Source organism: Diabrotica undecimpunctata, chromosome 7 (assembly GCF_040954645.1).
Source record: "Diabrotica undecimpunctata isolate CICGRU chromosome 7, icDiaUnde3, whole genome shotgun sequence".
Lineage (NCBI taxonomy): Eukaryota > Metazoa > Arthropoda > Insecta > Coleoptera > Chrysomelidae > Diabrotica > Diabrotica undecimpunctata.
Window position 1 is genome coordinate 141,403,832 of NC_092809.1, and position 27,337 is coordinate 141,431,168.

General features: G+C 34.6%; 1 protein-coding gene across 1 annotated transcript in view; it reads right to left on the reverse strand.

Moving 5' to 3' along the window:
* Etl1 (SWI/SNF-related, matrix-associated actin-dependent regulator of chromatin, subfamily a, containing DEAD/H box 1) overlaps positions 1-27,337 on the reverse strand; it is a 44,969-nt gene that overhangs the window by 7,512 nt on the left and 10,120 nt on the right. The window contains exons 6-13 of the mRNA XM_072538372.1: positions 27,004-27,188; positions 25,239-25,432; positions 20,858-20,996; positions 20,663-20,798; positions 13,948-14,085; positions 8,126-8,338; positions 7,828-8,052; positions 633-844 (exon numbers count right to left, since the gene is read on the reverse strand). Coding sequence (XP_072394473.1) covers positions 633-844; positions 7,828-8,052; positions 8,126-8,338; positions 13,948-14,085; positions 20,663-20,798; positions 20,858-20,996; positions 25,239-25,432; positions 27,004-27,188 — 1,442 coding nt within the window. The remainder of the gene's footprint in view (positions 1-632; positions 845-7,827; positions 8,053-8,125; positions 8,339-13,947; positions 14,086-20,662; positions 20,799-20,857; positions 20,997-25,238; positions 25,433-27,003; positions 27,189-27,337) is intronic.

A 27,337-nucleotide genomic window follows, 5' to 3' on the forward strand; every position in this document is an offset into this window, starting at 1 on the left:
AAACGTTTTTAAAGTGATACATAACAGAATATATAAAAAATGTGAAGAACAAGTAGTGTCATGGACACAATTTGGATTCTGCGATACCTTAGGCACCCGAGAAGCTTTATTCGCTGTACAAGTGCTTATCCAGCGATGCAGGGATGTCAACTGTGATGTATATATTTGTTTTATCGGCTACAAAAAGGTATTTGATAGAGTAAAACATGAGAAGCTCATATCCATCTTGAAAGAAGCGAGCTTGGATGATAAGAGACTTGCGAATTATATATAATTTATATTACAACCAAATTGCCAACATTAAAGTGGATGACCAGTTGACAGAGACAATCTCCATAGATAGAGGAGTGAGACAAGGATGCATTCTGTCTCCAGTGCTATTTAACATGTATTTAACATAAACAGCTACACAGATCTTGGTACTAACATAAACAGTCAATGGGACCACTCTACTGAAATAAAACAACGCATAGGGAAAGCAAGATCAGCGTTCGTAAAGAATAGGAGCAGCATATACAAAGTTTCCTTCAGTCTGAAGTAATATTTATTACCGATTCTTCCTAATTTTCGTCAATATTAAGTTAACTATACATATACGCTATTTACCTAATAATAAACTAATATTCACTTACCTAATACTGACAGCTGTACTTCCATCTAGTCGCATAAACTTATAATTCCTAATCCTTAAATATTCCTGCACTATATTCAACATTATAACGTACTGGCTGAATATTAATACTCTATGATTGTTTTCTTTCAGTTCCACCAACATTTTGTCGAGCTGTAGGAACTTACCCGAGGTTAACATTAAATGATCTGGCAGTAGAAATGGTGTTAAACACTGGAATCAAAGAAAGTTGATACGTTAGTACATGACACTTTTATATAAAAAAAAGGAAATGAAGTATTTGCCATTATCTTCTTTTTGACATTTTTTTAACACAAAAACTTAATTTACTAAGGATTTCATTAGAAAATGTGACTAATATTTTCGCTGAAGTTTTGAGTTTCACACAGATGTATGCAAAATGGAGCTCCATTCGCTAACAAGGAACAAAAACTTGTTCGAATGTGATTTTTGGACCGTTTTAGAAAAGATAAAAAGTGTTATATGCACCTTTTAATCAGTACAAATGAGAAACGGGTCCTCCACCTGAACCTAAATCAAAACAAGAGGCTAAGGAGTGGCGTGAGCAATATTTTGCCTCAAGCTTTGGTTTTTACACAGCTGTATGCAAAATAGATGTCCCATTCGCTAACAAGGAACAAAAACTCGTTTTAATGTTACTTTTGGAGCGTTTTAGAAAAGATAAACAGCGTTAAATAAATAGTTTAATCAGTATGAATTAGAATTATGTCTTTCATCTGAATCTAAATCAACAAAAAAGACTAAGGAGTGGTGTGAACATTATTTTGACTGAAGTTTTAGTTTTCACACAGTTGTATGCAAAATTGATGCCCATTCGCTAACAAGGAACAAAAACTCGTTCTAATGTTACTTTTGGAGCGTTTTAGAAAAGATAAAAGGGTTATATTATGCATCATATCATCAGTATAGATAAGAATTGGGTCTCGCAATATGAATCTAAAATAAGACAAGGAACTAAGCGGTACTGTGAACACGATACTTCAGCACCGAAGTGACTTAGGGTTCAGAAATCGGTGATGAAAATATTCACATCAGTTTTTGGTATGCAAAAGGAATTTTGCTCATGAACTAACTCACAAACTAGTTTAAACAATAAACTCAGATTATTATTTTAACCTGTAGGACCAGCTGAATGATCAAAATGATGGTAAATTTCTTGGTGTATAGACGAAAAAATAATTTTTCATCATAATCACGCCACTATTATACAGCTTAAACATCAGTGAATTGAAATACGAATTGTTGCAACATCTCGCGTCCAAATAGGACTTTTGCTGGTGTTTGGCTCGTAGATCTTTAGGCCATTGTGAAGAACCGTACTGGTCCCAGTCTCGCTGGTGGACACCATTTTTGTCAAATACTTGCCGACTGTCTTATTCATCCGTTCTACCATTCCATCCGATTGCGGTTGATGGGCTGTAGTTCTTGTTTTCTTCATGCCTAGTCTATCACAGATTACCTGGAATAGATCGCTTTTAAAGTTACTTCCTCGGTCACTATGGATCTCCAAGGCACTCCAAATCGGCTAATGGCTTTGATCAACATATCTGCAATACTGGCGGCCTCCTGGATTGGAATTGCGTAGATCTCGGCCCACTTCGTAAAGAAATCCATTACCACTAACATGTAGTTGCATTCATTTTCACTTTCTGGAAATGACCCGGCAATGTAAAAAGCTATTCTTTCAAACGGACTTCTAACATTGTACTGTCTCATAGGGGCCTTGTTTTTTTCGGTAAGGTCCGTTACTCGTAGCACAAACAGTACATTTCTTACACCAGTCCTTTACATCGTCGAAACTATTCATCCAATAAAACTGTTCCCAAATTTTTTGACGTGTTTTCTTTATACTTTAATTTATTGATACTATCACAATTTACAGCTGAATCTCACAACTTCATATCTTTCTTCTTCTTCTTCCTCTTTATAAGCAATTCTGCTTGTTCATTGGCGGAGTAGTACCTCTATGGAAGGTTGTCACTCCATCTTTCGCGCGGTCCTCCGATATTTCTTCTGCCGATTGGTGACTTACCTCTTACTATTTTGACGACACGGGTCTCCTCCATTTTGCTTATGTGGTTATTCCATTCTTTTTTTTTTCTATTTCTCTCAGCTCTGCAGTTTCCAGTAGCCTTTACGTTGTGGCTGTGTCGGGTCTTGTTTCTTAGGCATATGTCATTATTGGTCTTACACTGGCTTCTTAAGAATTCTTGACTTCATCTCAGTGTTAATGTGCCTGTTTCGCCATATAGTGTTATTAAGGCATCCTATTTGCTTTTTGTACTTGATCTCTTACTTCTTTGTCCAGGTCTCCATAGCTAGACAGTGTAATTCCCAGGTATTTTATGTTCATTACTTATTCAATACTGATTCCATCAATTTCTATTTTACATCTGGTTGGTCCTTTGCTGACTACTATTACTTTAGTTTTTTTGAGATGAAATTGTCATATTAAATTCTTTTGCTCTTATGTTAAATCTGTGGACCAGTCTTTGCAGACTATCTTCATCTTGGGCTATCAATATTGCGTCGTCTGCGTAACAGAGTATTTTCATTTCTTTGTTTCCCATTCTGTATCCTCTTCCTTTGTTAATGCTTTTGATGATTTCATCCATGATCAAATTGAAGAGCATGGGGCTCAATGAATCCCCTGGTCTTATGCTGCTGCCTATTCCTATAGGTTCTGTAAGTTGTCCATCTATTCTGACTTCCATTTTGTTGTTTTGGTAGATGTTTTCGATAGTTTTTATAATATTTAGGGGAATTTCTCTATTATACAGAAGATGTATTACATCTTTGAGTCTTACTCTGTCAAACGCTTTCTTTAGGTCAATCAGACACAGAAATGCTGGTCTATTATATTCTAATGATTTCTCAGTAATTTGCCTTATAACGAATATTGCATCTGTACACGATCTTCCACTACGAAAAACCTGTTGTTCATTTGCTAAACTTATCCTCTGTTTTAGTTGTAAGTTTTAGCGTAGTATTTAACAAGTTTATACCTCTGTAGTTTTCTGACTGTTTTTTATCTCCTTTTTTGACTAGTAGAATTAGTTCGTTCGTTCTCCATTCTTCCGGTATTTTATTGTGTTTTATAATTTTATTAATTAATGTTGTTAATTGTTCTGTCATTGTTGCTCCACAATATTTCAGTAATTCGTTTGGTATCCCGTCTTTACCTGCTGATTTTCTGTTCTTCAGGTTTTCAAGTATTTTCCAAACTTCCTGTAGATTTATATTGTTCTTCATTTGTGGTAATTTCTGGTGTTTCCGATTCTAGCGTCGTTTGTTCTTCCTCTGCATGGGCTTTTTAGTCAATCCACGTATCCTTTTCTATGTGTTTTGCTTCTATTAGTTCCTTTACCTCCGTTCCTTGACCTCTTATGAAGCGCCATATTTCCTGTCACAGACCGTAAAAATCATGTTCCATTTCTTTCGAAAAGCGTTCCCAGTATTCATTTTTTATTTTTCTTACAAGTACATGTGTTTCGTTTCTAATTGTCTTGTAATTATGGTATGCCTCTTGTTTTTTGGTTGACATGTATTTCAGGTAAGCTTTTTTCTTTTCTTTACATTTTTCCTTCACTTCTGCACAAAACCACTTCATATCTTTATACAGGGCAAAGCCAGATCTGTGATGCACATATTCATACGTAGTCAGCAACACATAAGCCAGAGGTATAGTGCTAACAATAGGAAGCTAATCGAGGACTAAAAGCAGATATCGTAATGGGACACCCCATCGATGCAACAGCTACGAGATAAAACTTTGATAATAAATTTAAAATTAATATACCAGACAGGAAAACAATATATCTGAAAAGGTCGCAGCGGAATAGGTCAAATGCCACCTCATTAAATCTATCTATCTATCTATCTATAACTATTTACATAATTTATCTAATACAATTTATTACGGTTTATATTTCCGACTTAAAACCGTACAAACAACATCAATTTATTATTTCTACTGAATCTTATAATTAAATTTCGCATAATTATATACTCCGGTCCTACTTCTTGAAACTTTCATTTAATGTACTAGAAACAACGGGACCCTTCCGTGACGTCAAGCAGATACCTGCTCCTCGGATCTAGAGAATACTGGTCAGTTTACCGTTAGGCTGGCGTCGGCGTCGTTTACTTGGGATGTAATTAGACAGATAACGTAACACTATCTAATTTTTCACTCTTCTTTTTTATCATTTCCTTCATCTGTACTCAACGATAGAAACTCACCTCATTCTCATTCTAAATCTCTCAGATAGCGTTAAAAACTTTCTCACTACGACGATTCGGAAGACTTTTTGAAGACTACTTTTATCTTTTATGCGATCTTGGAGATTAGAACTAATTATTCTTAACACACTTACTCTCGCGGAATTCTCTCACAATCCGGCAACGTCGCCCTGTATCTGGTTAGGTTTCGTGATTTTATGGTGTAACGTTTCAATTGTCTTAAATTTTAAACTTCTGACGGTTGTGTATTAATATATTTCGTAGACATTTTTTTATAGCTCTGACTGCGTCTTCGAATACAGTATTTTCAGCATCCCCTACAATAAATTGTGTCTGAGTTAGAATATGCATACTACTCCATGTGTACACGTGTAGTGCTCGTCCTAAACTACACTTAAGTATTAATCCTACCCATAAGCTCTCATAATTAAAAGTCTAAGTGTTAAAATTTTCCCATGTGAACTAAACCATCACTTTCACCACATAACTGTATACCCCTCTCCAAAAATTAATTAGCTTTGGACAAAAGTTCGATTATCCAGTGTTTAGTCTCCTATCGAAATGCATTGTGACGTAAATATAATTGTTTAATTGTGATCGAGAACTCTCATATTATGTGGTAAGATTGACCATCCCCTGTATATTCAAATAATTTCAATATTCAGATCCTTTTTTCGAATGCTCCTGTTTTTGGCTGTATCAGATCGCCCTGTCTTCGAATGTCGTTGAACTGTTGTGTAAGTTAATAAAGATATAAATTTTTTGATGCATTATTTTTATTAATTAAATAAGTAATTTTTTTAGGGAATTATGAATATTTCTTCTTTGTATTATATTAAGTATAAAACAAAAAGCTTTTTCGTTTAAAAAAAAATGGATTACAGTTGAAGTATTCTATTTATCATTTTTTTTGGAGATTTTGACTAATAGTTTACTTAATGAGCGTTTTGTATAATCTTTTACTTCAGTTATTTAAGGATTGTAATTTGTTTATTTATAAGTTTACTGATGATAATATGGTCATACGTAAAATGTTGTTTTTCGAGTATTTAATAAATATATGTTTGCTTATTTTGGATATTAGCATGGAGTTGTATTTATTTTCCTTGAGTACTAATAAACAATTTCTTTTGAGACTTATTATTTTATTATAATTTATATAATTTTTTGAAGTATTTTATTGAATATATAATCTCTTTCAGCTTATGGATAAATGAGTCAATTTTTATAATTTTCTCTGATAATATTTTGTGATATGTTTTCTGAGGATTTTGTGTGTGGCATAATAAATTTCTTAGTATAAAATTTTCTAAGACGCCCCTGTGCCAAGTATTAAATATTTCCCCAATTTTGTGTTTACAAAAACTTATTTGAGACGCATTCACAAGAACTGGCAGTAAAATATCCATCCATCTATCCATCCAAAAGGAAGGATTATTACCGGGTTATTATTACAATGATTGTCTATACTTAACTGTATAAATTTAGTTTGTTCAAAAGTTTTAACATTTTAAAAAAGTATATCTGTGTATATGTTTATGTATTCAAACTGTGTGTACGTCATACGATAAATAAAATATAGTCCTAGCAAATCCACCAACTTGATCCGAATAACATAAAATCAACTTTGTGGAACTGAAAAATACAAGGGTTGTCTTTTTAATTTTATATACAGCCATAAAGACAAGAAATATATAGAGTTAAAGCACTTTATTGCTTTTCAAAATATGTCCCACCAAGATCGATACACTTTTGCATACATTCAAACCAATTAGTAAAACAGTTATTGCAGTCTTCAGTTGACACCTGCAAAATCGCTGTCTTAAAAGCATCAATGGCTTCTTCTGGCGACTGGAATCGCTGCTCACTCATTGAATTCTTGATCTTTGGGAACGTGAAGAAGTCTTTGTTACTTAGGTCGGTTATACGGTGGATGGTTTACCAATTTGGTGTTATGAAGGTCTTTGAATTGTGTCGCTTTGTCGGAGTTTCGCGATAACTTCTGGTAAAAAAACGGTTATATACCAATCAGAATGAACCGTTATTCGATCTTGTAAAGCAATTGTTGCCACATGACCAGATTTTGACACAAAAGTTGCGACCATTTTCTTTGACACACTTCGAGAACGAATCACTTTTGTTGGGTTTTCCTCATCGTGAAACACCCACACATCAGATTGGCGTTTATTTTCCGGTGCGTAGAAGTAAATCCAAGATTCATCGCCACCAACAATACTATAAACGTTTTTTGAGCTTCCTTTGTTGAACCTTGTCAATGTTTTTCAACGACACCAATTGACGCGAACCGCTTTTTACTCTTCTGTCAGCAAATGAGGGATCCAACGAGAAACTAACTCGTGACACCCGGTTCTTCATATAGGATCTTTTGGATCGAGGTCTTTGAAATGCCGCATCAATGTTTTGCTGTGTGACTGCTGTTTTGGGTGAACCTGGCCTGGATTCTTCGCAGAGACTGGAGCAACCACGTTGAAATTCACAAAACCAGCGGGAAATAATTGACTGGTGTGATGCTCTATTCCCAAACACAGAAAACATTTCAGCAAGACTGTTGTTGGGATAATCCTCTACGAAAATTATACAAAATTATTACTCGGCTAAAAAAATGTTCTCGGCTAAGATCCATTTTTCGACTGACTTGCTAATTTCAAAAATCCACTGTATCTATACGACTTGCTGTATTGCAATGAAACTCTCGATTTATGTCAACAAAGATTGAGGTTACATTTGTGTCGGAAGGTTTTACTGGTAGCGCCCTCTAAGCGGCTTGAAAAACTAAAAAGACAAACCTCGTATTAAAATCACGACAATTCAAAAAAATATGAGTGGTTAATTGATTGGCAAATCAAAAACTATCACATCCAAAATTCCTTTCAATTTGATAAAATAAAATAAATACGAAATATCAGACTTACCTCAAATTCCTTGGCTAAGGTGTGTATTTCAAAATCAGACATAAACATCAAATCCTCCACAATATATTGTACTACGGTATCTTTGTAACCTGGATCTAAAGCTAGCAGATTGGCAATTTCCTCCAACTTTCCTTGGTCGTAATGGAACCTCATCAGTAGCGGATGATTGCTCAATTTCCTCAGATCTGTCATAATACTCATGCCGGTATAAGAATTTTCTCCGTTCTAAAATGCAAAAACTAGGTCGTAACCTAATTTTTCTCCTCTCAACTACGATAAATAATAAAAATGCACTTACCCCGTTAACGTTTTTGTAGGAAGCCACCAATTGTTCGTAATTCTCTTTTTGCGATGGAACCATAGGTACGTGGATAACGTGGTCGGTTTTCTTGGGAAGATCCCGAAGGACGTCACATTTCAGTCTTCGCAAAAGGAACGGTTTCATAATTCTTTTGGCTTGTTCGATTTGCTCCTTTTCGAAGGTAGGTAGAGAGTCGTCTTCTTGTTTTTTCTATGAAAATAAATTGGTTTATTTCACGGAAGTTTGTTATTGTTTATTGCATCGTTATTAGCGTGTACACGACCACGACACAGAGCTGGACAATTCGTATTTAAAAAAGTAATTAATAACTACATTTTTTTAGTGTATGTATATGTAAAAATGGGAGAAAAACAGTTTAGAGTTTATGCCAGGAAGGATAACAATGAATATACTCCATTCGCTTAGCTCGGGCATATTTTGGCAGATTCATTGTCGGAAACCTACAACACAACAATTCCTACTTCTCAGTATACTACTATTGCAGACTTCTTTCTTTGAAAAAAGAAGAATTATTCTAAACAGTGGAAGTGTATACTAAACCCATAGCATTTTGGGTAGTATATATTTAAAATATATATTTTAGTTGTTATAATTTAACATAACTATTTATTATATATGGTGCAAACAAATAAATATTGATTGTCGGTAATTTGTAAAAGTTCTATTTTATATACTATTTAGTTTGTTTACTATTAATATTGGCTATAAGTACGTGTGCTTGGTTGTATAGTAATTTCCAGCCACTTCGAGTCTGTCAAAAAGTAACTAACTTCGCAAAAGAATAATTACTAAATTAACTAGACAGTTCGGACTGGAGATAGCGAACCGAGTATACCTTGTTTGCTTTGAGACAGTTGATAGAAAAAATACGGCGAGAAGAAAAGAAAGCTACATTTGGTATTTATAGATCTTGAGAAGGCATATGACACGGTTTCTAGACAAAAGCTATGGAGATCAATGACAGAGAAATGGGTTCTTGAGAAGTACGTAAGGCTCGTGAAGGATATGTTAGTATGCATCAAGGATCTTCACTAAGTCCCTATCTGTTTAATCTTGTTATAGATGTACTGACTGATCAAGATCGACGTGATTAGGGAAAGAGCTGAGGTGGCTACAGTCAAAAAAGGAACAGCGACCCCTGAAAAGGGAAAAGCTGAGGAAGAAGGGGTTTCTAAGGAATACAACGTCAGAAGTCCGTCGAAAAAACTTAATCTCCAATTAAAACGGAAGGATTGAGTTTCATTTTAAGAAGTAGGTTTTTAGTAAGTACCTATCAATTTTCAGTGCTCTCCTGAACAAAATTATTACGAGTTTCTATTGATAGAGAGATATCCCAACCCATGTTTTTTTTTATTTTTTTTATTTAAATGTTTCTATCATTACCATTGAAGAATTAAAGTAACTAACCTAAAACCTCGCTGATTACATGCGGGTTGATTTATTCGTTTTAAAGACAAAAAAAAATATTCATCTATTATATAAAAATGAATTCATATTTCCATATGTCACGGCATAACTTGAGAACAACTTTACCGATTTATTTCATCTTTTTTTTTTAATTTGTGTAGGTTCTTACAAAAAGAAAATTTTACAGGAAATTTAAAAATTTCACAAAACAACGATTATTTCAATTTCGCGCGTTTAACAATTTCGCGTTTGGTAGTTACTACCACTCAAATGTCCTACTGAGCAGTGAAGTGGTGCGTATGCCCGCCTGTCACGCGAGGACCAGAGTTAGATTCCCCAACGTGGAGATTTTTTTGTTTTTTTTTTAATTCAGTAACTTTTTTTCTTTTATTATTTTAAATTTTATAAACGCTTAAACAATCAATCACGTTAAAATGAAATAAAACATTTAATGAAATTATAAGGAAAATGGTAAAAGCAACAAGTTTATTTTCACATACAAACAGTTATATACACTCCTTTAGATTGACGTCACTGAAACCAACAGCAACAGCAACCAACATTGGGAGAAACGATAAACGTCATAAAACATCTAAAAAATAACAAAGCACCTGGCACAGATGGAATAACTGCAGAACTGATAAAGAATGGTGGACATGCGCTATAGAGGCGTATCCATAAACTAATCGACCGCATATGGACACTAGAAGTCATCCCAGAAGATTGGAAAGTGGGAATCATACTTCCTATGTACAAAGGGGGGGACAAACGACTCTGCAAAAATTATAGGGGCATAACAGTTTTAAATGTCATCTACAAGATATTATCAGGAATTATATATAGCCGCCTGGAATCGTTTTCGGAGGAGATTATTGGTGAATACCAATGTGGCTTCAGACCAAAGAGGTCAACTATAGACCAAATACATATGTTAAGAGGTATACATGAAAAATGTGTTGAATATAACATACCTATTTACAACTTGTATATCGATTTCAAACAGGCGTTTGATGGAGTAGATCGACAAAAGATGTTAAATCAACTATCTATGTTAGGGATACCCAATAAGTTGGTTAAACTTATACGAATGACTCTGGAGGGTTCCAAAGCTATGGTGAGAATAGATGGAGATATGACGCAGGCCTTTGATATTGAAAATGGAGTTAGACAAGGGGATGCCTTATCAACAACACTTTTTAATCTAACTTTAGAAGCTGTTGTTAGAAAACTGGATGTAAACGGCTGTATTAATACAAGATCTATGCAAATATGCGCATATGCGGATGATGTTGCCATAATAAGCCGCAACAAAAGGGTATTGAGCGAAAAAGTCATAGAACTGAAACGAGAAGCTGCTACGTTTGGTCTATATATAAATGAAAACAAAACAAAATATATGGAGTGCACAAAATCGAATGAACATGAGAATCTGAAGGTAGACAACCATACCTACAAATATGCCTCCACTTTTCCCTACCTAGGCTCAATAATAAATGACAACAACAACATTAGTCAAGAAATACAAGCACGGATTCTTAGCGGTAATAAGTGCTTTTATGCATACAAAGACTTAATGAAAAGTAAGTTACTGAATCGTGAGTCTAAGCTGAGAATCTATAAAACAGTAATTAGACCAGTGGTCACATATGGATGTGAAACGTGGACCCTCTCAACCACTGATGAAAATCAACTAAGAATATTTGAGCGCAAAATACTAAGGAAGATATTTGGACCAACCCAATGCAGCGATAGTTCGTGGAGAATTAAAATGAACCACGAGCTGGATGAACTAATGCAGAGCGCAGATATTGTCAGATTTGTAAAATCACAAAGACTAAACTGGCTTGGTCACCTAGAAAGAATGCCAGATAATCGAGCTGTAAAAGTAGTCCAGAGATGGAAGCCCCAAGGAAACAGAACAAGAGGAAGGCCCCGTAAAAGATGGATAGACGACGTAGAGAGGGATCTTAAAACCATGAACATCAGGCAGTGGCGAAGGAAAGTATCCGACAGGGCAGAATGGAAGAACATTGTTAAGCAGGCCAAGACTCACAAAGGGTTGTAGCGCCATTAGAAGAAGAAGAAGAAGAGGTTCTTACAAAAAGAAAATTTTACAGGAAATTTAAAAATTTCCCAAAACAACGATTATTTCAATTTCGCGCGTTTAACAATTTCGCGTTTGATAGTTACTACCACTCAAATGTCCTACTGGGCAGTGAAGTGGTGCGTATGCCCGCCTGTCACGCGAGGACCAGAGTTAGATTCCCCAACGTGGAGATTTTTTTGTTTTTTTTTTAATTCAGTAACTTTTTTTCTTTTATTATTTTAAATTTTATAAACGCTTAAACAATCAATCACGTTAAAATGAAATAAAACATTTAATGAAATTATAAGGAAAATGGTAAAAGCAACAAGTTTATTTTCACATACAAACAGTTATATGCACTCCTTTAGATTGACGTCACTGAAACCGTGGCTATTTTCACGTCTATTTACTTTAATACAAATGTGTGTGCGTGTGTATGAAAGATATGGCACGGAAACAAGTCCATCAGCCACAGAATGTTTTATTTATGTTTAGAGATATTTTTTTGTTCTTGTTTGTTACTTTTTTCTTAAATATGTATAAATCACTGAAGTTATACTAATTTATATTTCTACTTTTAAATCCTTAATAAAATTTCTTAGCAATTCCAAGGTCTCTCTATTAGCAGTTGACAAAATGTGTGATAAACTTAATGGAAGAAAATATTTCATTTCAATAAGAGTTTGAATTAGTTTATTAGATTTTTCTAAATATTTGTTGCATCCAAAGAAAATATGGTTAAGATCTCCGTAAGAACTTATATCACAACTGCAGGATGGTGCCGGTACGGTAATATGCCGAGCTTAAATAAGTGCGACAGGAATCGACCATGATTCGTTTTTAGGCGAAATACACTTGCTGAGAAGAATTTGGTAGTCTCAAATTCAAAAGACTCAATTCTGTACTGCTTCCTTAGCTAGAGTATCAGCTTTTTCATTCCCTGGTATACCTACATGGCCTCTCACTCAAATAAATGTTAAATTTAAATTTGCAATCATGTTTTTTAAACAACATAACATAGGAAATGATGAATATAAGTGTAGACACGGATTACTGAAGCAAGACGAAAAGTGTATGCCCCCAACATGAACTGGGTAAATTGTCAAGGCCATAGGCAAAAAAAATAAGAAGAAGCAGAAGAAGACATTTTATATCAATCAAGATAAGATTTTTGTCAACACACAATAACGGTATAACACCTATAAGAAAATTTATTTTTAAATAAGTATATACTTGACAAAAAATCTTTTAAAATATATTGGTATATTTTATTATTTTAATTTTAATTTGTGAGTGTCCTTATAAAAAGTGTTACTTGTCTGAGAAATAATTTTAATAACAATTCTAACATTTTAACATCTCTCTGGACCGGCGGAGTCACATCCAACTAATACCAATAATTAAAAGGAGGTTAGAAGACAAAAATTTCATTCTTTAAAAATAGATCTCTTCATTGAAGGATTTTACGCCGGCTCAACTAACTAAAATATGTCCCTCATAATGAAATCCTTTCTTAGTTCCATACGCCTGATGATGGAGTGCAAATTTTAAACTCCAACACTGGTCGCATAAACACAATAATATCATTCAAGATTTAATAAACATAAATGATTGTGACTAGAGATAAGGAATAATAAATTTTACAAAATTTGCCATGTCAAAGAGCACAATCTTTGTATTATTTGCAAAATTTTGCACCTATTTGATTTCATGAAGTTTAAGTATATCTTTTCAAATAAGGGGTGGGAAAAATTGGGAATGTTATTATAGAAAACACCTATAAGCCCTGTACTACTTAAATAATCCTTGCAAACTTGGTTTCGTTAAATAAAAAAAATTACAAATTTGAAGAAATAAGTAATGTGCCCGCTAGGCGGCGCCATTCCTGTTCATTAGAGATCTATTTCTCTCGGAAATAGTAAACATAAGTATACAGTTTTAACTATAAATTATAAAAGAAGAACAAATTATCAATAAAATAGCGTTAATCGCAAGTCGATATCTATTTCCTATCCCGAGATATCTTAAGAACCGTGAAAGTGGTAGGAACTTTTCTTATAATTTCAATTAAGCTGGAAAGTCTTAACGAAAATGAACAATTTTAGCAGATTTAGAAGTGCCTAGCATCGACCCATCTACAGCAACTTAATCTATTCTCATTTTAATACTGCCCTTCGCCACTAGAGGGCGTTGGATTGCTTTTACATGAAAAATTTACCCATAGCAGATGGCGATACCAAAAATTAACAAAAATATATCTAAAGTACGTATAAGTTGTTATACTTAACAAGGTTTTAATACTTACAGAATTTTTTTGGAATAAGTTCTTCAAATCCACCGTTTTTTCAGCGAATATATTCGGCATCACAAATATCAACAGCGACATTAGTTCTAATAAATTATTTTGTAACGGAGTTCCGGTTAACAATATCCTATGTCTAGCCTGTAAAAAAGAAAACATAAATGTGTGTCTTTGTTCAAGATAGTGGCTGCATAATTATTAAAAAGGGGAAATGTCAAGGTTGCCAATAGCAACTAATAATTAATCTGTATCATCTCTGTGTGTGTCAAGGGAGAATAAAAAAGTCAGATCTTGAAATTCATTTTTTTTGTATAATTTTATTATAAGAATTGTTCACATTACGAATAGATAAATCATCAGATCATATCTAAGAAAAAGAACAAAACAAACATTGGTCCTTAGAGCTTCGGATATTTGTGCTATTCCACGCCATACAACCTAGAAGATCCACGTTTGCCGACAACGTTGAAAGAGACAGTCGCAGAAATACATCGAGTGCTCCTTTGCCCCAGGCTTCAAGTCAAGTATACAATCCGATTGAACACATACTGACGATTTCACTGGACGGGACATCGAATCATCAAAAATCAGGGAAGTGAGCTTTTGTTCCTTACTTATCTGCCTTTCATTTCAATTTCCTAACTTAGACTTCTTCAATCTTGAAATTTATTGTTCATTGTTAGTTTACTTTGACACATAATAGTTAAAACATTTAAATTTGAATTAAAATGGGGGATTTGCCTACGTTAAAAAAGATAAGAGCATCTCTTAAAGCGCGATTAACCTCTTTTATTAAATTCATTGATAGGGACTCAACCCACGGTGAGATGAATGAGCCAACTCGCGCTGAAATTGAATTGCGCATCGAAAACGCGAATAGTATTCATACTCAATATCAAGAAACCCAATTAAAAATAGAAAGTTTACTGGACGCAATAACTGAGGAAGAAATAAATTACAGAGAAACGTTCGAAACATCATTTTATTCAGTTATAATTAAGGCAAAACAACTGTTGACAACAACCTCAGCTAGTGCCTCCAGTACATCTAGTCCTACTAGTGAACATTTTGCATCCAATCATACATATACAACCTCCAATATAAAACTTCCTTCTATTGAATTGCCAAAATTCAGTGGCAACATAGAAGAATGGTTAGATTTTCATGACTTATTTGATTCGTTAGTTATAAAAAATAATAGTATACCTGAAATACAAAAATTACATTATTTAAGAGCATGCATAACAGGTTCTGCTGAGAGAGTCATTGCTTCTATACCTCTCTCTGCTTCTAATTTTACTGTTACATGGAATCTTTTGGTTGAGAGATATTCTAACAAGGAATTGTTGTTGCATAACCATATTAAAGCCATCTTCAATTTAAAGGCAATCAATAAAGAAGGTTCATTTTCAATCAGAAATTTAATTGATAAATTTTGTAGCAATCTTAGAGCTTTGGAGGCATTAAAACAACCAGTCGAACATTGGGATGCCCTTCTCAAATATATTCTTTTGGAAAAATTAGATTCTGAATCTGTGAAAGAATGGGAGAAGGCCAACAATGGTAAAGTCAGTCAAGTTTCGGACCTCATATATTTCCTAAAAACGAAGGCAGATACTCTAGAAAGATATAATCTAAATAAACCCAATATTAAAGGGACTTCTGTCAATAATCATGTCAAATTCAGACACAACAGTACTAAGGCTCTTGTAAGTACAAAATCTTCTTTTCTTTCTTGTCCTTTATGCAACCAGCAACACAAACTGGTTCACTGTAGTCAATTTCATTCATTAGACATTCCTGCCCGTATCAATAAAGTACGTAGATTTAAATTATGCTTGAATTGTCTGCATTCTGGACATCAACAAGCTACGTGCAAATATGGCGAATGTAAGAAATGTAACCAGAAACATCATACTCTTCTCCATGAATTTATTGAAAATCCACTAAATCCATTGTCTCAGTTTAATGATCAAGTAGTTGCTTCTCAGAGTAGCCCTCAGACACTTTCTAATACTTCTCAAAATCAACAAATCCTTCTATCAACGGTTGTTGTCCAAGTTCGTGACCATTTAGGGGTTGCTCATAATTGTAGAGCTCTTTTAGATAGTGGAGCTCAATCTAATTTTATCACATCAAGTTTAGTTGATTTGCTGGGTATTTCAAGGGAGCAGGTTAACATTTCTGTAGTGGGTATCGCTCATGTTTCTTCTAAAATAAATCACAAATGTAATATTGTTATTAACTCTTTACAATCTATATATTCTTTCCCCCTAGAGTGTTTAATCATTCCACAAATATGTGGACAACTTCCAGTTTGTCAAATTGATGCATCTTCGTTGCCCATACCTGCAAATATTCGTTTATCAGACCCAAATTTTCATACTCCTTCGGAAGTAAATATTCTGATCAGTGCTAGTATTTTTTGGGACCTGCTATGTGTGGGTCAGGTCAAGTTAGGTCCTGAAAAACCCATACTTCAGAAAACTAGATTAGGGTGGATCATTTCTGGTCCTTTAATAAATACCAGGGTAAATAGTCAGCAATCTACCATATGTGGATTATCACACAATATCGAAACTGACGGCCTTTCTAGGTTTTGGGAGATTGAGGAGTGCTCAGGTACTAAACTTCAGTCTCCAGAAGAGTTATTGTGCGAGGAGCACTTCAAATCAACCTTTAGGAGAAATTTGGATGGTCGGTTCATTGTGTCCATTCCTTTTAAGTCACAGGTTGACTCTTTGGGAGAATCCAGATCAATAGCTCAAAGAAGGTTCTATAGCTTAGAAAAAAGGCTTCTTAATGATCCTATCATGAAGGAGCAGTATGTTGCATTTATGGAGGAATACTTGTCTTTAGGCCACATGTCAAGAGTTACTGATTGTACTTTGCCAGTACATAGTTATTACTTTCCTCATCACGGGGTGATGAAGCAGGATAGTCTCACTACAAAACTCAGAGTAGTGTTCGATGGTTCCTGTCTGTCATCATCTGGTCATTCGCTCAACGATCTTCAGATGGTAGGTCCCATCATGCAGAATGATTTGATATCTATCCTGTTGAGATTTAGAAGGTATCCATTTGTTGCATCTGCGGACATTGCCAAAATGTACCGCCAAATTCTTATTGATGATACTCAACGGTGTCTCCAAAGAATCTTATGGAGAAATCATCCGAAAGATCCTCTTCATTCATATAAATTAAATACAGTTACTTATGTCTCTACGTCAAGTAGTTATCTAGCCACTAGATGTCTCTATCAGCTATCATTAGAGCATTCTGATACATTCCCTCAAGCTTCTAAAATCATAGCTGAAGACTTCTATGTTGACGACTTGTTAACTGGTTCTGATTCGTTAGAGGACTTAATCCTTAATTGTAAACAAGTCTCTGAAATTCTTTCAAAAGGTTGCTTCCCACTTAGAAAGTGGACGTCAAACAATTCTTCATTTCTTAAGTCCATCCAGAAATCTATTTCATTAGACACTCCCTTCCTTTTTGGTGCCAATGAAAACACAAAGACACTTGGGTTACAATGGTGCCCTAGTTTAGATTCATTGTCCTATTCTATTGATTCAAATGTTACTCCCAAAATTATCACTAAAAGATCAATACTTTCTGGTATTGCTCAAATATTTGACCCTTTAGGTCTCTTAAGTCCATCAATCATTAAAGTCAAAATCCTTATGCAACTCTTTTGGTTAGAGAAGTTAGACTGGGATGAAGGAGTGCCATTGCATATTCAGTCTGAGTGGTTATCTTTCAGAGATCAGTTGCATGAGTTGAATAAATTGCAAATTCAAAGAAATGTGGTTCTCCCTAATTCTGTTCTTATTGAAATGCACGGATTCTGTGACGCAAGCGAAGTTGCTTATAGCGCATCCATATATATTCGCAGTGTTGATAAAAAGGGTAACATTTTTATAAATTTACTTTGTGCTAAAAGCAAAGTAGCACCTGTAAAGAAGCTGAGCGTACCTCGCCTGGAACTTAGCGGAGCTTTGATCTTATCACGTCTTTCTAAAATGGTTATTACTTCTTTGAATATTCAGTTCAATAAGATTTTTCTGTGGTCTGACTCAACCATTACCTTGGGCTGGATAAAAACTTCGTCACATGTACTAAAAACTTTCGTTGGTAATCGTGTTTCAGAAATTCAGTCCAACACAGATCCCGAAAATTGGAGACATGTACCTACGGATTGTAACCCTGCTGATTTACTCTCTCGAGGAATTGAACCTCAGGTTCTAAGCTCTTGTTCATTTTGGTGGCACGGCCCGTCATTCTTGCTAGATTCTCCTGAAACTTGGCCAGTTCAAGTATCTTTTGATAAAGAAAAACTTCCAGAGTTTAAAACTATTAGCAACCAATTTATGATAGTTTCGTCTACTCCATTATTTGATTTTGAAAAATATTCGAGTTTTTCAACCTTGGTAAGGTCAGTGGCTTACTCTTTGCGTTTCTACTACAATTCTCAACGAAAGAACAAGGCCACTCGTGTTTTGGGGCATTTAACCACACAGGAGATTAACAATTCTACCCTTACTCTAGTTAAGTTGGTACAAGCTGAAGGTTTCCCATCTGAGATTCAGTGCTTAAGAAGAGGTAATGCAGTTTCTTCTAAAAGCAGAATCTTATCACTTAATCCCTTTTTAGATCCAGAAGGATTACTCAGGGTCGGTGGTAGATTAAGTAATTCAAACTTTTCTTATCAAAAGAAACATCCTATTCTAATTCAATCTAATCATAAGTTTACTATTCTATTTTTCCGTCAAGAGCATTTCAAGCTGTGCCATGCAGGACCTCAACATCTCCTAGCTCACGTGCGTGAGAAATATTGGCCTTTACATGGAAAATCATTGGCTAGGAGAACGGTTCGCGAATGCTTGCGTTGCTTTCGCTTCAATCCCGATCAAGTTAATCCCATCATGGGAGATCTTCCCCAATCAAGAGTCACCCCCTCATTTCCATTTGCTGTTACAGGAGTTGATTATGCTGGTCCATTTGCCCTCAGAACTAGTCGTCATAGGGGTGCTTCTTCATATAAAGGGTATATTAGTTTATTTGTTTGCCTATCGACAAAGGCCATTCATTTAGAGGTGGTAACGGATCTTTCCACCGAAGCCTTTATGGCGGCAATAAAACGATTTATAGCTAGAAGGGGCAAACCATGTCAGATGATGAGTGATAACGGAACCACATTTGTGGGTGCCAACAATTCTTTGTTGGAATTGGGTAAATTTTTGAAAACCAATGGTAATAAATTCCCTGATATGTGTGCTAAATCTGATATAAATTGGAAGTTCATACCGGCTCATTCTCCTCATTTTGGCGGTCTCTGGGAGGCTGGAGTCAAATCGGTGAAGGCTAACCTCAAACGAGTTATGACAGATACGAAATTAGATTATGAAAGATTTGTTACATTACTAACTCAGATTGAAGGAGTATTAAATTCTCGTCCTTTGAGTGCCTTGTCTTCTAACCCTTCTGATCTTTTGCCTTTGACACCAGCTCACTTCCTCATTGGAAGAGCCATGGATTCCGTTCCAGAAATAAATCTATCAAACTCATCCATTACCAGTTTGTCTAGATTCCAGCAGTTGCAGCAACTTCGCCATCACTTTTGGAAACGTTGGTCTCTGGAATACATCTCCGAATTGCAAGAACGGAAGAAATGGAAAGTCAACCAATCTAAAATTCAGACTGACACACTCGTCCTCATCAAAGAAAGAAATTTACCTCCTTTAAACTGGTGTCTTGGGCGCGTAGAAGTTTTGCATCCCGGCGCTGATGGAGTTACACGAGTGGTTACCATAAGAACTTCAAAAGGACTTATAAAGCGAGCTGTTACAAACATTTGTCCACTTCCGGTTCCTAGTGATCAAAGTATCAAAGTGAAGGTGCAATCACGTCTTAAGTTCTAGAACTGTTAATGCGTCTTAGTTAAAGAACATTTGTTTGATTTTTAAACTTAAAGTTTATAATAATTATTGAAGATGTATTTGTTTATTTTTTATTGCATGTAATGCATTTCCTCATTTACTTGCTTACCTGTTAAATTGAAAGCGATCCTTTCAAGGTGGGGGGCATGTTCAAGATAGTGGCTGCATAATTATTAAAAAGGGGAAATGTCAAGGTTGCCAATAGCAACTAATAATTAATCTGTATCATCTCTGTGTGTGTCAAGGGAAAATAAAAAAGTCAGATCTTGAAATTCATTTTTTTTGTATAATTTTATTATAAGAATTGTTCACATTACGAATAGATAAATCATCAGATCATATCTAAGAAAAAGAACAAAACAAACAGTCTTAAAACTTTTATAAAACGACGTACCAATAACTACTACAAAGATATTCAGCAGTGCTGAAGTTTGGAAAAGAATACATTTTAATGTATTTGCAATGTATTTTAATGTATTTAATGTTTTACTATCAAGACCTCGACATTACCGGAAACGTATGAACCCAAAATCTGACTCGAAGGACAAAAGTGTACTTAAAGCAATCAGAGAAAATACTTGTGGATGATCCCAGCGTCTTCAATGTAATTATGAAATTGTAGTAGAAAATTTCAGTGTTAAACCTACTGTAATTTTTTTTGATATTTTGCCAGTGATTGAAAAATACGAAAATTTTGACGTTCCTACTACGTAAACAGGAGTATAGCTTTACCCAAACTATCCCTTAAGTTAACATAAACACATTTAGGTACTTACGTTTATTTTTATTAAATTTTCATAACGAAGAGTATTCATATTTTTCAACATATGTGCTTCATCGAAGATTACATAATGCATCCTTGTCACTCGGAACATTTTTCTCTCTTCTGAACTATTTCCAACCATTGTATACCTGTAACACGAACAAAGTAATTGATATATGAAATCGTTTTATAAAGAAAAAGATCTTACGTTGTGAGTATGACATCAAACTCCGCTAGCATTCCTTTAGATAAGTCAATTCTGAACTGCCGTCGTTCATCTTGGCTTCCGTAATACATAAATACTCGCAATTCTGGACACCATCTTGCAAATTCGTTTTTCCAATTATCTAAAAAGTTTCTCTTATGTGATAATTGTCAAAATACATGAACTAATACTATTCTGCGTGCTCAATTTTTCCCATGCGAAGCACACTTAATGCGAATCTTAATACAACCCTTAGTAATAATTCCTACCCCGAGTCTAACCCCACAAGCGAGAAATACAGACATACTTGGAACAATCGAAAGTCCTTAGATGAAGTGTCTGTGAGGACTTGTTGATATCAACTCCTCGTCCACTCTCTTCAAAACAGACTCACAAAGCCGGGTCAACATCCAACTTATTTTAACATTTTTTTTTCTGCAAATAAGGCTTTCCCGGTAATCTTAGATAAGTTTTTACCTCTTCAAACCATGTCTTTTTTGGTTTTCCTCTTCGTCTTCTACTGTCTTCCGCTTCAACAAATACTTCCTTTAATCGTCTATTTCAATTTCTGTAGGTATTCGATAAACGCATCCCAACAATCTCGCTCTTTGCGCTTCATATAACTCTGTCACTTCTCTGTTGCTCCTTTTTTCCATTATTATGTGACACAAATTGGTTCAATGTACTCAGTTCTCTTTAACTGACTAGATTCTTCGTAAATGTTATTAGTATCAATATTTGTAGAGTAATTGTTACCTAGATTTGAGGAACTAGGTTCAGCCACTATAATTTCTAAGTGAACATTATTACTTATTAGATTCGTATCAGTATTAACGATTTCAGAATTCTCAGGATTTTCAGGTTGTTCGAGTAATATCTCTGTAATTTAAGTTTCGTCATTCCATGCTATATTTGCTCTCGATGTTTAAAAACCCTGATGCAGTACCTCAGTACTATCGTCACATTTTCCATTTTTTAATTTTTGTAACTGTTCTTCTGTTTCAATGTTCATCAACAATTGGGAGGGTATATTAGTACCTTTTAAACCAGCTTTAGGATCACTACAAAACAATGCTTTATAAGGAGACCTCCCGATGATTCGATGAAATGAAGAATTTTTTTGGTACTGACAAAACGAACAACCCATAGAACTCTTGGTCGAATTTTTGTCCGTCATCCAAGAATGTTTCCGATATTGGATGAAAAATGAATATTTTGCCCTGAGTTTGAGAGCTCCTTGCCTACCATGTACAATTTTGCAATCAGGGCAGAGTGCAACCAGTTCTTCTATCACTTTTGCCGTAAACTCTCGACCATTGTCAGATTGGAAAATATATAAAGCAGCAACAACCAAAAATATTTCCATAAGCTTCATTGCTACCTCACTCGCCATTTTCGTTTTCAATGGAGGAAGTTCAAAAATTTTGTAGCATTATCTTGATAATTAGCAGTCATTTATATTCGCCATCAGGACAAGATTAAAAATCAATTAAGTCAACCTGTCCTCGAATATTAAAGTCTTGAGAAATAATAGGTCCTGTTACTATACCTTTTATGGGAAAATGTCTCTTATTATTGCATGTGGGATAGTGGCACAAATATTTCAACAATATTTTCAATATCCACAATATTTTGCTATATAATATCGGCTCTTAAGACTATACATCATTTTGTCTCGACCTCCATGTCCACAATCTTTATGTACAATATTTAGTATATAAAAATATTCCTCTTTGGGTATAATTCGTATTACGGGGTCTTCAGGATTTTGTCTTTTGAACATAAGATGTTCTACATTGCCTATTATGAAATCGTATTTTGATAGCCAATAATAGGTCATAGAAGTCCTGTTTTCTTTGTTAGCCATGGACACATGGAAATGTTATCAGAAAGATTCGACTTAATAGCTAGTCGTTCGGTTGAATGGCGTCGTTCCAATCAAAAATTTTTCGACTAGATAACTGGTGCTACTAGCGGCGCGGTGGTCAAGAAACAAATTACGTCAATAATATGGCGGCTTTTCAATCAGCCATGTCATTAAACTTTTTAATTGCATAAAAATTCGACAAAATAACTAGTGTGATTGAATGCTGTTGGCTAGTTGTTTAATCGAACGGCTAATTTAACCATCTGGCTGCGACATATATACTCGTCTTGGGAATAAACCACAATTTTAATTGAAAAAACTTACGAAGTGGAAATCAAAACATCAAAAGATTTTCTTCAATTAAAATTGGGTTTAATTTCCATTAATTATAGTACACAATATATTATCATTATCATTTATTATACCATAGATTTTGCGTAATCTTTTCCTTTCCCGTTGATCCAGTTTCTAAATGTTTTTGATGTAACACGCAAGCTTCACTGTCATACAACACTGATAGTGGCACAAGCGTTTTGTAGAATCTAATTTTTGTTTTTCAAGTACTCCAATAGCTTTACTTCCACTGAAAATTCTATTTCGTTATTTCTATATTTTCATTCGTAATTTTTACTTCTAAATATTCAAGCTGGTTAATTTTTTCGAAGCAGTATTTCCTTTTGCTGTTTTAAATTTTTTCTATTTCTTTCCCAGCCTCTAGTTTCTTGGTTCTCATTTCAAAATAAATTGTTTTTCTTTGATTTATCCGACAACCAAAAGTTTTTGACATCCATTTTATTTTTTAAACATTTATATTTTTATATAGTAAAGATTCACGGTTCCAACTGTACGTTAGAGTAAATTTGTCATAAAACATGAGCTATGTAGAACATAGAGGTATAGATCTACAAGGTCACGGCTGTTGTACTTTAGAATGAAGATCCACGGTCCCAACTATATGTGACGGATAAATTGTCATACAATGTAAGCTAGAACGTACCAGGAGTAGGCCTAGTAACTTAATTCATACACGTTAAAGCACAAAAGGGTAACATATCTCTATAGGTTAGTGAAGATTGATGAAGGTGAAGCCAAAAATAAGTAGAATATGAAACCAACGAATATGAAAGGCAAGAAATAAACGGCTAATTATGAAACGGACAATTGGACTATTTCTAGTCGGAGCTTCTATGCTTTATACTAAAGATCGACGGCCCCAATTATGCGTTATGGGAAATGTGTCATAAAACGAGCTAGAACATAAAGGAGTAGGTCTGGTAGCTAAATTAATAAAATGGTAAAATATCCCTACATATTAATGAAGATTGGTGATGGTAAGTCATAGTGAACAGAATGTGAAGCCAATGAATATAAAGATGGGTACACATATGCGAGCCGAACTGTTCGCGAACTGCTCGTGAGCTGTTCGCGAACAGTTCGTTGAAAATATTCTATCCAATACCCTAAGTATCTAATAACAAACCGAGAATTAATTTACTTCGTTATTCTGAATATTTCTGTAGTTTGTTTACATTATCTGTTATTAATTTCTCTCGTTACTTTTGAATAAGTCGCGCTCGTTCAGCAATTTTGTTTAACCGAATGATCTCATCGCACACTTAGCAGAAACAATTTATAGTCTCGAACACCGTAGAAATTTAACTGCGAACATTCTTTGTGTTCGTCCCAAAAACCGACAGGCCGTGGTTCCTGACGAGCAACGAACGAACAGCTCGCAAGCGGTTCGTCCCGTCGTACAAATTAACAAATATAGCGTTCACAAACGGTTCGCGAACAGTTCTGCTCGCATATGTGTACCCACCTTTAGACGCAAGAAATAAACGGCTGATTATGAAACGGACAATCGGACTTTCTTAGACCACGGCACTTGCATTTTATAGTAAAGTTCCACGGTCCTAATTATATGTTATAGAAAATTTGTCATAAAACATGAACTAGAACATAACAGATTAGGTGTGGTAACTAAATTAATAAACGTAGGTGCACAAAATGGTAAAGATCGATAGAATACGAGACCGTCAAATAGAAAATGCAAGATATAAACGACTGATTATGAAACGGACAGTTGGAGTTTCTCTGGCCACGGCTTCTGTATAAGGATCCACTGTTGCAATTATACGTTATGAGAAATTCGTCATAAAATGTAAGCTGTAAGCTATATGTATTGACAAAGATGGATGATGAATGTTGATGAAGTCAAAATTAGAATTAAATTAGAATTTACAAAGTAAAGAGAGAAGATGTACAACTAGAAAATTCTTTTGAAAAACTCTCGAAAGGTTTATCAGTAAGTCAGACCAATAGTAAAACTAAGGGCATTCAAAAACAGATACATTAGACAACCTACTGGAAGAGTAAATCACAGTAAATTGAATGAAAAAACTGTAGCAATATCAACACGAGATAATTTTATTAACATAACCGAAAAATCCATTTCAGGCGAGTTATATATCAAAATCGTTGTAAAAATTTAATAGTATGTATATTAATTAGACTTACCTAGTGTTGACGAAGGCACTATAACCAGGTGAGTACTGGACGCGGCTCCAGTCTCCTTCAAGTGGGCGAGGAACGCTATAATTTGTACCGTTTTTCCCAGTCCCATTTCGTCAGCCAAAATGCCGTTGACGCCCTGAGAATACAACACCGCTAACCAATTCAAGCCTACCATTTGATAACTTGTCAGTTTTAGACTGGAAAATAGACAAAATGTAAGGCATTAGGAATTATGTAGTGTATTGTGTTATATATTATACAAAATATCAAAAAAATCCTATTCGAAGGACCAAAGTATACACACAACTAGAGAAAATACTCGTGGATGACTCCAGGATGTAATGTAATGAATATTCCGAAAAAAGTGAACTACATATATGCAAATTTAAAGACAAATGTGCAATACAGTACATTTTCAGCGATGGTCTCCAATAAACGCCGTACGTTGAGTCTTTATGATTTTACAACAGTTGCATACTGTGTTTAGCGTACAATAAGAGACCGCATCCATTATTTATTGTATAAAGCATACAAACGCGCCGTATCGCGTAACGCTACACGCGGCGTTTATTGGAGACCCCCGCCTTATGAAAGACGATTAAAAGGAAAACCAAGAAAACCATGGTAAGACAATCTTTGAAACAGAGGAATTACCCGAAGGATAAACAGACATTTATGCCTATAGACGAAAGTAGGTAGAAGAAGAATAAAAATACTTCAGCCTCCTCAATATCAATTTTTGTCCTTTTTTTTTAGAAGATTTTAGCAAATTCGACTTATTTTAAATGTTTTAAAAACATATAGGTAAGCACAAATACATTTTTTCAGGTTAAAATTACCACGTATGTTTTGGACAATTACACGGAAGACTTTGACAATTCACTGTTACACATCATTAAGAAATCGTTCGCTCACAGAATGACAGTTTCTTATTCGAATATGCGCACGATTCGATTGGTTAGGGTCTGGGTGTGGATAAATGCCAACCAATTAAAAAGCTGTACATATATATGCTTTCTAACTATACGAATATATTTGGATGATGCAACATGTTAATTGTTATTTTAAGAAATAATCACTTTTGCCCCTATCTAGTACATATATTAGAAAGAAATGGGGTGGTGAAAAAAGACATTGGAAAGAAATATTACTTTGTTTTTATTTATCTTAAGAAATATATGTCGAAAATGAACAACTGTTGATGTTAAAAGCGTCATATTCATGATAAGCATATATTATTAGCCACACAAAATAAGGTCTCTCCATTTTATTCTAAACTCTATTCATTCTACAAATTCCCAATCGTCAAAAGAACCACGTGTAAGCCAAACAGGGTCGTACTGATGTACGACCTATGTATCATATGATTTTTAAAAATATTTACTTTTGAAACTGTTAGTGTAAGAATTTCTTGAAATTTAATCATATCACAATTAAACTAAACTTTAAAAAATATCACGACCAGTAAATAACTTAACAATAACTATAACATAAATATAACACAATATATTAACTTAAAAATCAACACGATACAATTTGAATTTAAAATGATGGAAAGTTGGGATCTGTAACATGAGAATCTGTCTAATAAATTATATTTAATAGCCTCTTGACGAATGAGACGGCGAATATCAACACGTGCTCATGTTTACTGATGGGAATTTGGTAAACGAATAAACTTTAATTTTCACTTATCACGTTACTCAAACTCGTTAAAAAAATCTTAGGCAAAATTTAACTGCATACTCTAATATCTTTCTATACTTACGACGACGATAATATGCTAGGCTGCTCCTTAACGCCAGCCCCTGCAGCCACAGCTCTCTCTAATTGCTGTGCCAGATTTGTACATTTCTTCATTAAATGCCTAATGTTATTCCGAGTGGTAATCACTTCTTGGCCGTTATTGAGTAAATCTCCGCCCAAGTTCTTGCTGTTCTCTATTTTCGTTACCTGAAATAAAATCTGTATAATACACGCTTGTTCAAAAAGTCGTTTTGGGATACAATGAAACTGGAGTAAATTCGCATTAAATGTTGCAAGTGCCTTTCTTGTTGTTTAATATGTAATTTATTTTTCTTCTCGCACTTTTTATGCCATAT